The sequence below is a fragment of the Gekko japonicus genome, unplaced genomic scaffold (genome assembly GCF_001447785.1).
Source record: "Gekko japonicus isolate JY-2015 unplaced genomic scaffold, Gekko_japonicus_V1.1 scaffold245, whole genome shotgun sequence".
Classification (NCBI taxonomy): Eukaryota; Metazoa; Chordata; class Lepidosauria; order Squamata; family Gekkonidae; genus Gekko; species Gekko japonicus.
The window spans coordinates 510016-526609 of NW_015167537.1; the positions used below are offsets into that span (position 1 = coordinate 510016).

The 16594-nt window shown below is 45.9% G+C and overlaps 2 protein-coding genes across 4 annotated transcripts in view; both read left to right on the top strand.

Annotated features, from left to right (window-relative positions):
- MARCH3 (membrane associated ring-CH-type finger 3) overlaps positions 1 to 16594 on the top strand; it is a 176792-nt gene that overhangs the window by 31199 nt on the left and 128999 nt on the right. The gene's annotated exons all lie outside the window — the stretch shown is intronic.
- Positions 10480 to 16594, top strand: part of LOC107112388 (uncharacterized protein K02A2.6-like) — a gene marked incomplete at its 5' end in the record, with an annotated part of 34960 nt that continues 28845 nt past the window's right edge. The window contains 3 exons of the mRNA XM_015413511.1: positions 10480 to 11355; positions 11464 to 12330; positions 12955 to 12972. Of these exons, the coding sequence (XP_015268997.1) occupies positions 10480 to 11355; positions 11464 to 12330; positions 12955 to 12972 (1761 nt within the window). The remainder of the gene's footprint in view (positions 11356 to 11463; positions 12331 to 12954; positions 12973 to 16594) is intronic.

Here is a 16594-nt window from a genome sequence, read left to right on the forward strand (position 1 = left end):
GGGGTCAACAGTGGGAGGGCTTCTAATGTCCTGGCCTCACTGGTGGACCTCCTGATGGCACTGGTATTTCTGGCCACTGTGTGACACAGAGTGTTGGACTGGATGGGCCTTTGGCCTGATCCATGTTACCAACGGCATCCATTTTGGACTATGTTATGAGTTATGCTTATGGACATATGCTTGACACAGCAAGGGCTAGTGAAGAAACTGTGAAGCACAGGGTTCAACCAGGGGACAGGCAAAGACAATGCCAGCTGCATAGGATGATTATCACCTAGCTAGCAAAGTCTCCGGAGTCGTTAAGCTCTTTATGTATGCAAACATTAAGGTTGATCACCACCCCGAAGCTAATCAAGCCTAGCCCAGACCGAATGTCTACATCTGACAAGCTTAAGTCCTCCCGTGCCAGACCATCTATAGAGGATCCATTACACATAGCAACCAGCACGTCAGCGCTACTGGTGACCCGGTATGTATCCCCGCTCCACCCAGACACCTCCCCTCTAGTTAATCGATAGTTTGAATATTGACATCATCACCAATCACTGACCTTTGGGGTCGGGCTACCTGATAATCCGTTTGAGCCCACCCCCTTCCCTCGCAGCCGAGACCTTAAAACACCTTGCACAGAGCCAAGAGAGCTACCTACCTACCTTCCTTCCTACCAACGACCTCTTCCTGTCTGCTTAAACCTCTCTTGTCCCCCTTACTATACAAAACCCCTGATTACCACTTTGCCTTAGTCTGCAGCTAAGGTCAATCCACGTGGTCCCGGCTGGCCTGGTTCCACGTGTTTCCACCCCATTTTCTATCCCTTCCGTCCTCCCCATCCCGCTGGAAGCTTTAGGAGCGACGCACACGACATAGGTAAATATATATCATCCAGAAACCAACGATTTCCTGCTAATGCGATTGTGCTGATATCTACCATACATTGAAACGTAACGGCTTAGCCCATCCTGCGTATACACTTGATCTGAATCCCGATTATTAAACTGTTCCAGTTGTCTCTCCTAAAGAGCAATTCGGCTAACATCCAGAGATGCCATGTTCTTATGTTCTTATATCTACTACTGTGGCCAAGAATTCCGTAGAAAAAATGGTGTGGCCTTTATAGTCAACAAGAGGGTGCAAAAGGCAGTGATAGGCTACAATCTCAAAAATGACAGAATGCTCTCAGTCCAAATCCTCCTAAAGAGCAATTCGGCTAACATCCAGAGATGCCATGTTCTTATGTTCTTATATCTACTACTGTGGCCAAGAATTCCGTAGAAAAAATGGTGTGGCCTTTATAGTCAACAAGAGGGTGCAAAAGGCAGTGATAGGCTACAATCTCAAAAATGACAGAATGCTCTCAGTCCAAATCCAAGGCAAACCATTCAACATCACAGTAATCCAAGTCTATGCCTGAACCACTGACACAGAGGAGGCTGAAATGGACTGGTTCTATGAAGACCTACAAAAGCTCCTAGAACTAACACCAAAAAAAGATGTCCTCCTCATCATAGAGGACTGGAATGCTAAAGTAGGAAGTCAAAAGGTAACTGAAATAATGGTCAAGTTTGGCCTTGGAGAACAAAATGAAGCCAGGCAAACGCCAACAGAGTTTAGTCAAGAGAACATGCTGGCCATAGTGAACACCCTCTTCAAATAACCTAAGAGGCAACTCTACACATGGAAAACACAAGATGGGCAACATCGAAATCAGATTGGTTATGTCATTTGCAGTCAAAGATGGAGAATCTCTACAGTCAGTAAAAACAAGATCTGAAGCTGACTGTGGCTCAGACCATGAGCTACTCATTGCAAAATTCAGACTTAAACTGAAGAAAGTTGGGAAAAGGACTAGTCCATTCAGGTTTGACCTAGATCACATCCCTGATGAATATACAGTGGAGGTGAAGAATAGGTTTGACTAGATTTGATAGAGTGCCTGAAGAACTATGGACGGAGGTTCATGACATTGTACAGGAGGCAGCAATCACCACCATCCCAAAGGGGGGGAAAATGCAAGAATGCAAAGTGGCTGTCTGATGAGGCTTTACAAATAACTGAGGAAAGAAGGAAAGCAAAAGGCAAAGACAAAAAGGAAAGATTTACCTAACTGAATGCAGATTTCCAGAGAACAGCAAGGAGAGATAAGGAGGTCTTCCTGAATGAACAATGCAAAGTAATAGAGGAAAACAATACAATGGGAAGGACTAGAGATCTCTTCAAGAAAATTGGAGAAATCAAGGGAATGTTCCGTGCAAAGCTGGCCATGATAAAGGACAAAAATGGTAGGGATCTAACAGAAGCTGAAGAGATTAGGAAGAGATGGCAAGAATACACAGAAGAATTATACAAGAAGGACCTCAATGTCCTTGACAACCACGATGGTGTGATCACTGAACTCGAGCCAGACATCCTGGAGTGCGAAGTCAAATGGGCCTTAGAAAGCATTACTAACAACAAAGCTAGCGGAGGTGATGTTATCCCAGCTGAGCTATTCAAAGTCTTAAAAGATGATACTGTTAAAGTGCTGCACTCCGTATGCCAGCAAATTTGGAAAATGTAACAGTGGACACAGGATTGGAAGAGGTCAGTTTACATTCCAATTCCAAAGAAGGACCAAGGAATGTTCAAACTATCGCACAATTGCACTCATTTCACAGGTCATGCTCAAGACCTTACAAGCTAGGCTTCAGCAGTACATGGATAGAGAACTGCCAGAAGTACAAGCTGGGTTTCAAAGAGGTAGAGGAACTAGAGATAAAATTGCCAACATTGGTTGGATTATGGAGAAAGCAAGGCAGTACCAGACAAACATCTACTTCTGCTTCATTGACTACACTAAAGCCTTTGATTGTGTGGATCACAACAAACTATGGCAAGTCCTTAAAGAGATGGGAGTACCAAACCATCTCACATCTCTCCTGAGAAACCTGTATAAGGGTCAAGAAGTGACAGAACCAGATATGGAACAACTGATTGGTTTAATATAGGAAAAGGAGTACAACAAGGATATATATTGTCACCCTGCTTATTTAATTTATATGCAGAGTACATCATGCGAAATGCCGACCTGGATGAATCACAAGCCAGAATTAAGATTGCTGGGAAAAACATCAACAACCTCAGATATGCAGATGATACCACTCTAATGGCAGAAAGTGAAGAGGACCTAAAGAGCCTCTTGCTTAGGATGAAAGAGGAGAGCACAAAAGTTGGCTTGAAACTCAACATCAAAAAAACCTAAGATCATGGCATCCGGTCCCATCACTCCTTGGCAAATAGAAGGGGAAGTCATGGAAGCTTTTGCTCACTTATTCAGTCTTATTTCCATTTATTCGTTGTCTCCTCCTGGACTGAATCCTCCTGTACGAAATTGAGACCTAGGTTTCCTGTTTTCCTGTCTCATTACCAATGCTGATATCTTCACGCCTACTACCCCTCTGTATATCTATATACTTTAAAAATGATCAGAATGGGGCATGGGTGGGGGATATTTATATCATTACTGATGTGATAGGACCGATCCAACAGGGCTTTCGAGCACCCATCCATAAAGTTCTCACTACAGCAGTTAATATGCTGAGGCTTGATTGAGGAGAACAATCACATTTCCCCAGTTTGGGTGGAAATTATGGTTTCTAACTTTCCTAGCACTCAGTGTCTCTGCAACAGAAATTCTGCCTTGTGGAAATATGTTTGTTTTTTGAAAAATGGATCCTCTGGCCATAGCCTTAGCCTCAGGTTCTAATTCTATGAGAACACTCCAGGGCTGTTGTAAGGACAAATGAGGTGGTAATATGGCCTTGAGACTTATGACTATGGTTCTGGACAATTTAAAAACAAATGAATGTATTACTACTTCCTTGGCCATTTATTTACTGTGAGAAAGATCTGCTCTTTTCCTTAAGATGTCTGACAGGATTGTTTTTAACCTACTTGAAATACAAATTAAAATTATAGTTTTCAGTGGCACAAATGACAAGTGTTACCTGTAGCAGTTAATCCCCCTGTGTCAAGTTGATTACTTCATAAGCACACTTCTTCCTTCACCATGGACTTTTACATCGAGAAACGTCCCTGTGGCCAATTAGTTGTTTTGACCTTTCCTGGACTCTCGCATTGTCTTCGGTCATAAAAACAGACAGCTGCACTCATTGACTAGAGGCATGTATTGTTGAGAGGGAAACTGTGTCACAAGAGATGAGGGTGACAAAGTAGGAAAAGCTGTTAAATTGAACAGACTCTACTCCCTCAGGGAAGGCAAGGGTTAGGAAGCTGAAAACTGTGTCATTCACTTTGGGCATGTGCAAAAATGAGAGCCACCGTGTTCAGTTCGTAATTTGTACCTGAGTATAGGTATTGTGATACAAAATACAGATGGAAAAGTAAACACATGTGATAGCTGTATTTCCATTCAACTTCTCTGAATTTAATAGCCTAATCTGATGAATGTTGACACAGACATTTTTTTTAAAAAAATATATCAGCCTCCTTTCTACCTTATGGAACACAGGGCAGCTTATGTTGAAAGACCATAAAACATAAAATTACATAAAACATAAATGGTCATGAATTGAAATCAGAATTTAAAACTGCCGATAGAAAAATTAAACATAAGCCCCTCCTACATCCATTGGGATTGTTGTGTGCAGGATTAGAGCCTTAATGAATAGCAATGCAATCCTAAATATGTATTTACTCAGCAGTAAATCCTCAGTGGGTTCAGTGAGACTTATTCCCTAGACAGTGTGCATAGTATTGCAGTCTGAGTCTTTATTCTTGGGGGGGAAAGTTTGGGAGGAAAATGTCACTCTTTATACCTATGTGAGTCTTTCACTATTGATGTGGTGCTTTTGGATATAAATAAAAGTTTATTTCTTTCCTTACCCACCAAGATTCTCCTCACCCCTGCTTCTCTCCATCATGCGTCCCCAGGAAATAATTCCCTCATAATGTCCATACTCAACCCAAACATTATATGAAGCAAATACGAATGCCAGGGTTTGGGGATGGGACAAGAGGCAGATGTGTTGAACCCACTTGTTACAAGCACCAGATCTGACATAAATGAGACCTTGTCAGGCCGGGCCATGTGTGTCATAAAATGTAATGCCAGGTAGCAGAAATAAAAACTTTATAAAGGAAACAGACGAACACAATTAAAGATTTTTTAAAACTTAAAATAAAACATGCTTAAAACATTAGCAGTCTTGCAATATTTTGTTTATTTAACAGTCTCTGATAAGTAACACCTCTTGCTCTGAATTATTGCATCAAAATCTGGAGACAATGTCTGTGCTGGAGCAGTCTTGAGTATGCTTGTTCAGATATGTTTCTGTAAGTTGCAAACCTACTTTTGATTTATTGACATTCATTACATAAATCTCATGGTCAATGTTTTGAGCCTAATACCCAGAGGAAAACATGAAGTGGCTGGGCATTGCAAGATTTTGTACATAAGTTGCTTTGTGTGCTGGTCAAGAACATATGAATGCGCCATGACACAGACTAAGGGCTATTTGTTTGTCAGTATCAGTCTACTGTCTGATATAGTGGTCAGTGCAAGGGTCAGTATCAGTCTACTGTCTGGGAAGTCGTAAGTTCAAAATCCCCCGTCTACAAAGGAAATGTGCTGAGTGAACTTGCTCTGGACACAGACTCTCAGCCTAATCCACCTCACTGGCTTGTTGTTATTCCTCATCTAAATAGTTCACATTGCTTTCCTATTGAGAAAGACTGGATCATGAGGGCATGAATACAGTGAAAAGGGGGAGGGGAACCCAGTTGCATCCAGGAGACCCCTAGCATAACAAACCCAAATTAACACACACACACTTTTTCTCTCTGTGTAGCAAGGCAAAAAGCTCATACCTTAAATAAAATTTTGTTGGTTTTAAAGGTGCTTCATATCTCTCAGATGTGATTGAGGGAACTGGGCAAAGCACACTTTCACTCTTTCTCTCCCTCCCCACCAGGGGACAAGGAGGGGGAGGAGCATCAGCCAAAGCAAGCTCTCACTCTCTTCCTCCCCAAGGAAGGAGGAGTCTCAGCCAATGGAGGAAAGAGAGGCTTTGCTCTGTAGCTCCTTTGTGATTGAGAGAGCCTGGCAAAGCAAGCTGTGACACAGAAGGAAGCAATAGAGTGGAAGAAGGAAGCAGATGACAGCCAGTTGCTCGCGGGCTGCATACAAGCCCCATGGGGGCCAGATCTGGCCCACGGGCCACATGTTTGACATCCCTGCCATAGAGTGTCAGCTGATGTCACATCTGGGTTTTCACCTGGACGTTATGTCAGCATCTAGAGCCATGTAATTTCTATTCACCACTGTTTTCCTGCTGGCCCCAGAGGTAAGGGTGGGTCCAGCAGCAGGAGAATACCCACTCAATGTGGGCAACTGGCATCTCTGGAATCAAATCATATGCCTTACCTGGTAGTGGGAGCTAGGGTAATCAGAACCTCAGGAATATTGCACCTGTAGTCTCCCCATACCCCCCCTCCAATATATTTCCTCTCAGCTGTTCCCAGAAATGGGATTTGATGGACAAATGTAATGTGTGAAAAACAGATAGTACTTCAAGTATAATGGATACTCACATCACAGTATATGCCCCAAAGAGCACTATGCTCTATGGATTAACTCCTCCTGGTAGTCCCTGGCCCGAAAGTCATCTGTCTTGCCTCAGCCAGGGCCTTTTCTGCCGTGGCCCCTGCCTAGTAGAACATGCTCCCCACTGAGATCAGGGCCCTGCAGGATTTACTTCAATTCCGCAGGGCCTGCAAGATGGAGCTGTTCCGCCAGGCCTTTGGCTGAGGCAGCAGACGTCCATATATGGCCTCCTTGAGGTGTATGTCACTCTGTTAACAACTACTGGCTATGGCGAGGAACATCCCACAACCAGAAAATTTCTTTGTTATCAGCTGTGGCCACCATTTTAATATTTATGATGATGTTTTAAATTTGAATTTTATTGCATTAACTAATATATTTTGTATAAATGACATGTTACCCGTCCTGAGCCCACCTCTGGGAAGGACGGATTATAAATGTGAAGAAATAAAATAAATAAATAAGGTATCCATGCAGTGGTGGGTTTTTGTTTTATTTTTAAACTGCTTAACACAGTTCATTTCTTGAAGGACATTGTGCTTCCCTCCTTCAGTAGGGTTCAGCTCACCTTCTCTGACTCGGTCAAGAGCTTAGGGGTTATACTGGATCCAACATTACTGCTGGAGAAGAGAAATAATGCAGTTGCTTTCTACCGGTTAGTTTAGCCCACAAGATGCCCCCCTACCTTGATTAGCTTATCTGGCCACCTGGATCCATGTCATGGGAACATTGAGAGTAGACAACTGTAATGTACTCTAAATAGTTAAAGTCAAGTTGGAGACTTCAGTTAGTGCAGAATGCTGCAGCTTTGTTATTATCAGGAGCTAGGCAGAGCATGCATATTAGCCCCATTCTCCTGTCTCTCCATTGGCTGCCCATCAGCTCCTGGGTTCTGTTGACAGTTATTGGCCATCACAATCAAAAGCCCTTCATGACCTTGGACCTTCATACTTTGGACTACCTTTCCCCCTGTGCTCATTTGAGCGTGGACTTCTGTAGGTGCTACCCTACAAATGAGCAAGATCAATAACCATCCATACATGTGCATTCGCTGGCCTGCTTTTACTAGAAGGAGTAAGGGTTATTTACACAGATTTAAAATTTGCATAGTCAATAAATAAAACTTAGATAAATATTACAAAAATGTTTTTCCATGTAAGAACCATATGAATTTATGGGGGAAACAAAAAAACCACATAGACTTAATGCTCCTAATTTGTAATCTAGTTTGTAATCTGTAAACACTGAATTATTTTAATAGTCTGAGATTACCCAAGTGATGATATCAAACAGAATAAACAGTACTAGCTCTAAAAGAAATAAAATGTTGCAGTGCAATTGAAAATAAACAGGCACCATTGATTCCTCTCTGTCATTTCTAGCATACTGGCCCCAAAAGCCTAGGAGAGCCAGTTTGGTGTAGTGGTTAAGTATGCGGACTCTGATCTGGGAGAACCGGGTTTGATTCCCCACTCCTCCACTTGCACCTGCTGATGTGACCTTGGGTCAGTCACAAGCTCTGGCACAGTTTGTGTCAAGAGTTCTCTCAGCCCCACCCACCTCACAGGGTGTCTGTTGTGGGGAGGGGGAGGGAAAGGAGTTTGTAAGCCACGCTGAGACTCCAAGTGAAGGGCGGGATATAAATTCAATCCTCCTCCTCCTCCTCTTCCTCCTCCTCCTCCTCCTCCTCCTTCTTCTACTACCGTCTCCGCTATTTACCTTGCCACAAAAAAAAACAGCTTGCCAAATTAGCTTCCTACAGAAGATAATAATTCCAAATGAGATCAGATAAAACCAGTGCCATTTTTTATATTTTCAATATAATAAAAATTAAACAAGTGTTTATTTTAAAAGTTTATCCAGATAGACTTTTTCCTCTGTCTAGTGTTTATTACTGAATAATTCATGATAACAGGTACTATCCTACTATCTCTGCATGGAAAGTATAGCTTCCTCACCTTATTCTACATCACTGCAGTTCTTTCCAACTCCTGAAAAGATCAGTCCCATGGAGAAAATATCATGTGGGTTGTGGGGGCTGGAGTGAGAAAGTACAAGGAATGGAAATTGCTCTCCTTTCATCTTCTGCGAGTATAGCTCTTGCCCTTGCCCCTCCTAAATTACAGCCCTTCAAACCTTACAGCTGTTCTTCTGCATGGATCCTGCAGTCCCAGTCTGAGGCTGGGAAGAACTGCAGCAATGCAGAGGAATGTGGGAAAGGGGTGTACCTTCTGTGTTCATATCGTTAGTGTAATGTATTGAAATGATTACATGAATCACCTCATAGGACTCCCCTGTTAAGCTTCGAGCCAGACCAGGGCTCCTCTGAGCGAACTTCCTATTGGTCGCTTCGTAACAGCGACCAATCAGAACGATACCATTCCCTAGGAGGGAAAGACTCCCATTGGTCTTTATTCTAGCAATCTCATTGGTTGTTATTTGTAAATAGGCGTGGCTACATTAGCCCGGTTATGTTTAAAAGGAGCATAAGCTCCCACTGTTTTCTGTTCTGGTTTCTTACTGAGTTAGTGCTTGCTCGTTACTTCCAATAAAGCTGAATCACTTGCTGAATCACTGTACGAGTCCTTTGTTAGCGCGATCTAACAATTGGCGACGAGGATGGGATGTTAGAGCAGGTAGGCAGCCCTGCGGACATCCACACTTCGGACTCGGAAGAAAGCGGGCAGAGCACAGCAGCCGATCCGGCGGAGGCGCCACCAGCTCCGGTGCCCAAGTCTCCCCCGATGGCTGGAAGCCAGAAGTTCGAGTGCTTCGAACCCTCCTCAGAAGACTGGGACTCCTACCTGTCCAGGTTCGAGTTCCATCTGGAGACCCACGACATCACCGATGAGGCGAAGAAACGAGCATGCCTCCTGAGTTCCTGCGGGAAGGGGACCTTCGACATAGCCAGGTCGTTGGTGGCCCCAACTGATATAAAGACTGTCACCTACGCTGACATCACGGAGAAGCTTAAGGCTCACTATTCTCCACAACCGTCGGAGATCGCCTGCCGGCACGCTTTTTACAAGCGGAACCAGGCCGGAGGCGAGACCATCGCAGATTTCGTGGCGGCCCTTCGCAAAGCCGCACGGCCATGTAATTTCCACAACGTGGAGGAAGCCCTCAGAGACCGTCTCGTCTGCGGTCTCAAAGATGAAAGGCTGCAACAGAGGCTGTTCGCCCGCACCACCCTGACCTGGGCAGTGGCCTACGAAGAGGCCGTGGCCGCGGAAGCAGCGGAGAAGTCCACGAAGGAGGTCCGCCAGCGGGTGGCAGAGCCCAGTATACACGCTCAACGAGACAGCGAGGGCGAAGACGCGGATGATGACGTCAACGCGGTTCGAGGCAAGCGGACCCCAGCGAAGACTACCAACGTCAAGCCTTGCTCCGGTTGTGGCGGGAAACACCAGCGCGACTCCTGTTGGGCTCGTGATGTCGACTGCAGAGCGTGTGGGCGGCGTGGTCATCTGGCCAGAGTCTGCAGATCAGCAAAGAAGGATCCCTCAACTAACAACCGGTCAGCGCAGAGGGGCACTCCAGTCAGCACCCAAGGCAAGACCCGTTCCTCAGCATCGGAAGCAAGCTGCCAGTTGACGGCGACCTTGTCGAGCGCATCGGCCGTAAATCGCACCAGCAGCCAGGGCAAGATCACCGTGACTCCACTCCTCGACGGCCGACCCTGTACAATGGAGGTGGACTCAGGATCGTCCGTGACGGTGATTTCTGCCGCGTCCTGGCGCCAGTTGTTCCCGAACCGAAGCCGGCGGCGGCTCCAGCCTGCGGGAACCAGAGTGTCCGACTTCCAGGGCAACCGAATTCCCTTGGCCGGACGGGACTCTGTTACTGTTGAGTATAAGGGGAAATGTGTTAAACTGTCATTCCTGATTGCAGAGGGAGACCGGGTTAACCTGCTAGGGTTAGATTGGTTTGAGCCATTGGGCATTGGTATTTCTGGGATTAACAGGATGTCTGAAAATAAATGGGGCATGCTGTACGACCTGTTCCCTGATGTATTTGCCGAAGGGTTGGGGAGGTACAAGGGCCCCCCGGTTGCGTTTGACTTAGATCCGTCAGTCAAACCTATTAGGTTGAAGTATCGGAAAGTACCTGTGTCTCTCAAACATAAGGTGGAAAAAGAGATTGACAAACTAGTTGAGCAAGGGGTTTTAGAGCCAGTACCATACAGCAAATGGGAGACCCCGATCGTAACCCCTGTCAAATCAGATGGGTCCATACGACTATGCGCCGATTACAAATGTACGATTAACAAGGCGCTGCAGCAACATTCGTACCCGGTCCCGGTAATAAGCCACATTTTGGCTTCCCTGGGGGGTGGCAAGATTTTCGCCAAATTTGACCTGGCCCAGGCATACCAGCAGTTGCCTGTCACCCCGGAGGCTGCCGAGGCCCAAACAATTGTAACCCACCAAGGGGCTTTTAAAGTGAACAGGCTGCAATTCGGGGTCAACGTAGCACCTGGGATTTTTCAGGGCCTCATGGAACGTCTACTAAGGGGGGTACCTGGCACAGTGCCCTATTTTGACGACGTGCTGATTGCGGGCGGGTCTGAACAGGAACTACTGGACCGGGTTAAAGAGGTCCTCAGGCGTTTTCAAAATGCCGGTCTCAGAGTTAAGCGCTCAAAATGCACGCTCGGGGTGGAAAGTGTGGACTTCCTGGGGTTTCGCATTGACGCAGAGGGAGTCCACCCCACGGATGAGAAGGTATCTGCAATCCAAAACGCCCCCAGGCCGGTGAGTAAGAAGGAGCTCCAATCCTTTTTAGGACTCCTGAATTTTTATCATGCGTTTTTACCGCATAAGGCATCAGTGGCGGCCCCTTTGCACGCGCTTTTGCACAAGGAGGCAAAATGGAAGTGGGGGCAGGCCGAGGAAAAGGCTTTTGTGGGAGTCAAGGAGCTGCTGACATCTAATGCCGTACTCACGCATTATGATGAACACAAGCTCCTGGTGTTAGCTGCTGACGCTTCACCTTTTGGAGTAGGCGCAGTTTTAAGCCATCTGATGCCTGATGGGAGCGAAGCGCCTATCGCTTTTTATTCTAGATCACTATCTGCGGCAGAGCGGAACTATGCCCAGATAGACAAGGAGGGTCTGGCGTTGGTAGCGGCTGTCAAAAAGTTCCATGATTTTATTTTTGGCAGACGATTTTTGCTGGTCACTGACCACAAGCCGCTACTGGGGATTTTTGCGCCCGATAAGCAATTGCCAAACATCATGTCCCCACGCATGCTTAGATGGGCGATATTTTTGCAGGCTTATGATTTTGACTTAGAGCACCGGCCTGGGAAAGCGATTGGGCATGCGGATGCCCTCAGCCGGTGCCCGGTGCCGGACATTGGCGCAGACCCTGCCCCCGCCTGTGAGGTCTTGGCAATTGAGGAGCTTCCTCGACCCCCGGTATCATCCAGGGACATTGCAGCACACACGGCCAAGGATAGCGTGCTGTCCCGAGTATTAAACTGGGTTTGGAGGGGGTGGCCGGTTGGAAGCGTTGAACCGGAGTTCGGCCCTTACAAAAGCCGTCAAAATGAACTATCCATTTCTAAGGGCTGTGTATTATGGGGGAACAGGGTGGTGGTTCCTGACAAACTCAGGACGAGAGTGTTAGAGTCGCTGCACGAGGGTCACCCCGGTATGGTACACACCAAAGCGTTGGCCAGAGGGTATGTCTGGTGGCCGGGGCTGGACAAAGAGATCGAAGAATGGGTACGAGGGTGTCCCAAATGCCAGCAAGTCAGACCCGATCCCCCACAAGCTACACCCCAAGGCTGGGAGTCATCTGGTAAACCCTGGGCCAGATTGCATATAGATTTTGCTGGCCCTCTCCAAGGGCAAATGTTCCTAATTGTGGTGGACGCTATGTCCAAATGGCTGGAGGTCGTGCATATGAAATCGACCACATCACTTGCTGTGATCCATGCGCTCCGCCGACTTTTTGCCACCCACGGGTTGCCTGACGTCATCGTCAGTGACAACGGGCCTCAATTTGTGTCTGAGGAATTTAGGCTCTTCCTCACGAGTAATGGCATACGCCAAATGACTTCGGCCCCTTTCCATCCGGCATCTAATGGCCAAGCCGAACGGATGGTCAGGACGGCCAAAGAGGCCCTGGGTAAAATGGACGAAGGGGACTGGAGCCAGAGGCTGGGCTCCTTTCTTTTGCTGCAGCACACCACCCCCTGTAGTGCTACAGGCCGTAGTCCGGCCGAATTGTTAATGGGGCGGAGACTCACGACCCGTTTGAACCGAATGCACCCAGACCTCACTGAAGAGCAATCCGAGCGTACCACGGCGCAACCGAAGGTGCGCATGTTTGAAAAAGGGGACAAGGTTTTCGCACGAAATTATGCAAACGGGCACTTATGGCTTCCTGGGGTTATATCCGACTCTGTGGGTACTCGAATGTATGTGGTGCAGTTAGCTGACGGTCGAATATGGCGGCGCCACATAGATCAGTTAAGGAGACGTTGGGCTAGGGACAGCGCTGACTCTCCGACGGCTGAATCCCCTGATGTCGAGTGGACACCCCCAGAGCAGGCGGTGAGTACCGAAAGGCCCGGTACTGTCCCCGAGTCAGGGCAGAACCCTGTGTGCGGGGCTGAAATCCCAGTCGAGTCTGTGCCTGATCCAGGCTGTAGTGAACCCCACTCTGACCCACAACCTTGTCTGCCCGTGGAGCCTGCACCGCTCCGCAGGTCCCAGCGTTCGCGGCAAATGCCGACTTATCTGAAGGACTATGAGTGTAAATACTGTTGGAATAACTGATGTACAAAGGTTGATTGCATGTTTGTAAATAATAAAACAATTGGGATGATGGCTTAACTTAGGGGGGAGGAATTGTAATGTATTGAAATGATTACATGAATCACCTCATAGGACTCCCCTGTTAAGCTTCGAGCCAGACCAGGGCTCCTCTGAGCGAACTTCCTATTGGTCGCTTCGTAACAGCGACCAATCAGAACGATACCATTCCCTAGGAGGGAAAGACTCCCATTGGTCTTTATTCTAGCAATCTCATTGGTTGTTATTTGTAAATAGGCGTGGCTACATTAGCCCGGTTATGTTTAAAAGGAGCATAAGCTCCCACTGTTTTCTGTTCTGGTTTCTTACTGAGTTAGTGCTTGCTCGTTACTTCCAATAAAGCTGAATCACTTGCTGAATCACTGTACGAGTCCTTTGTTAGCGCGATCTAACAGTTAGGATATTCCTGATCTATAATACCGTCAGAGTTCCAGTATTCAGGACAGAATTTTCAATTGGCTGGAGAACTTTGATGACTGCATGCTTTAATGCACTCTAGTAGTTATCATGAAATACAGAACATTAACTAAATAATTTTGCTGAGAAATGGTGCAATCCTATCTTTATATCTTTCTAAGTGCATTGAAGGCGGTGGGCTTAGAAAGGGTGTAAGGCTGCTAGAATAGGCAGTTTCTTTAATGCTTAAACTTGAGAGTCATGGTGAAACTTTGAAGAGTTAAGTGTATGAAACTTCAAAATTTTGTCACAGACTCCGATCACCTCCATGACCTTTTCCCTATCGTAAAGCCTCTGCAATAAAAAGAGGCTCCTAAAATTTTAAAATGCAAATACACTACAGAAGTTAGATAATACTAGTGGGGGACCCACAAGAACTTGCAGGAGGCATCACAGTCCCTCCTCCCACATTATTTCCTGTCTCCGTTCATTGGCAACCCCCAAAGCTTCTTCTACCTTTACCTGCCCCCTGTCTTCAAGTTTTCTTCCTTCCCTTCTCCTGGTAGCCAGGAAAACTCTGGTTGAGGAGTGTGGTGCTAGCCACTGGGGCCAGTTGCGTGGTGCTGGCTACCAGGCCCAGTTGTGCTGTGGGGTAACTGCAAGGCCTTTTGATAGGTCACCTCACTCTCCCCTGAATCTCCTTCTGTATACTATTTCCTCTTTCTCTTCTGCTGGTAGCTCCAATACGCAAAATCTTTCCCTGCTTCCTTCTCTCCTTTCCACCAAGGTATCTTTTTAAAAATCTATTCCCCATTTTCAGCTTTTCAGATTATTATTTACTTATTATTATTTATTTACTTCATACCTCAACTTTCTCCACACTGGGAGTTTACATAACTCTCCTCCATTTTATCTTCACAACAACCCTGTGATGTAGATTAGATTGATATTATGCGGCTGTGCCCAGTAACAGCCAAAGGGGGCATTTGTTCCTTAAAGCTACAGGTGCTGCTTCTATTATTTTGAAAACTTTTAAACCCCCTGTGTATTTTTTTGTTTAGACTTCAGATTTGTTTGGCATACCTGGGAATTTTCTCCTGTTTGTAAAAAGAAAGATCTGTCTTTTCTGTTCATGGCCCCAATATCTAGATTTAAGTATCCACAGAAGGAAGGGAGGGGGAGGAAGAAGAATAGTTGGTTTTTATACCCTGCTCTTCACTACCCAAAGGAGTCTCAAAGCGGCTTACAACTGCCTTCCCTTCCTCTTCCCATAACAGACACCTTGTGAGGTAGGTGGGGCTGAGAGAGTTCTGAGAACTGTGACTGACCCAAGGTTACCTAGCTGGCTTAGAGGGGGACATAATGTGGCAGCAGCTATTAAGCTTTTTACCATGAAATCTTTAATGCAAATGTTATATGCAGCCCCATTTGGTATTAGTGCTAATATGATATTGATGGAGAGGATCCAGTCCAAATTTCTAAGAGCAGTTTTTCAAACTCCACGAATGTATCAAATGCAGCAATTGGAATAGAGTCAGGAATGGTGACAGTAGAAGCTAGGATGTGGATAGTTGTGTTTAGATAATGGTTGAAGTTAGCCCACAACGAGTATGGGATTGCTCATTTGATTTTAAAAGATGACTTTACACCGCCATGGCTCATTATGATGAGGAATAAATTAGTTTATTATGGTCTACAGGGGTCATTTCACAAAAAAAGAGGTGCAGGAGCTTATTAGCATAACTCATTAGCATAACTTATTTGCATATGCCACACCCCCTGACATCACCAGACACCCACTTCTCAGGCATTTAAGATCATTTAAACAGACTTCAGCACATATCTCACTGGTACAATATATATATATGAATGATCTAATTGCAACTTCTCCATAAAATATGCCCAAATCAAGCATTTCTGAGCCCGACATGACAACTGACAAAGAGTGCTTAAAGTTGTACTGTTCTTTCCACCTCCCTCCCAATTAAATCACAACCTTTAAGGCAATAAAGACCTTCAGCTTACCAGACCTCTTTCTACAGCCACAAAATGCCATAACTAACCCCTAAATGGATGGAATGGGTACAGAACCCAGAAAGAAAAAGAGGCAGAAGGATGCAAAAGCCAAGTTTTTGGCAATGCAAGCTCCGAAAGAGCAGCTGATTTAACAAGGCTGTTCTTGTAAGTGAAGTAAAGTTTATTAATCACTCATACATCCCACTGATTCCTATTGTACTGATGATTAGTTACCAGCCACTTGGAAGTCATACCAGTGCAATACTAAGAATATATAAAAGGGAGAGGGAACCCTCTCCAAGGTTTTGACAGGATGTACTATAAGCTGCGGTGGCTCAAGTGGTTAAGACGCTGAACTGCAGGCTGTGGAAGGTTGGTAGTTCAGCAGTTCGAGACCCGAGTGTGCCGCATGACAGAGTGAGCTCCCGTCTCTAGTTCCAGCTCCTGCCAACCTAGCAGTTCGAAAGCAAGAAATTGCAAGTAGATAAATAGGTACTTCGGTGGGAAGGTAACAGCGTTCCGTGCACCATGGTGTTTAGTCATGCCGGCCACATGACCACGGAAACATCTTCAGACAGCGCTGGCTCTTCGGCTTTGAAACGGAGATGAGCACCGCAACCCTAGAGCGGGATTCGACTGGCTTTCGAGCAAGGGAACCTTTACCTTTACCTTTTACTATAAGGAAGGACAGGATTGCCCATTGGAAACAATGGGAGAGACTTGTAGGCCCATTGGAAACAATGGGAGCCAGGAATGC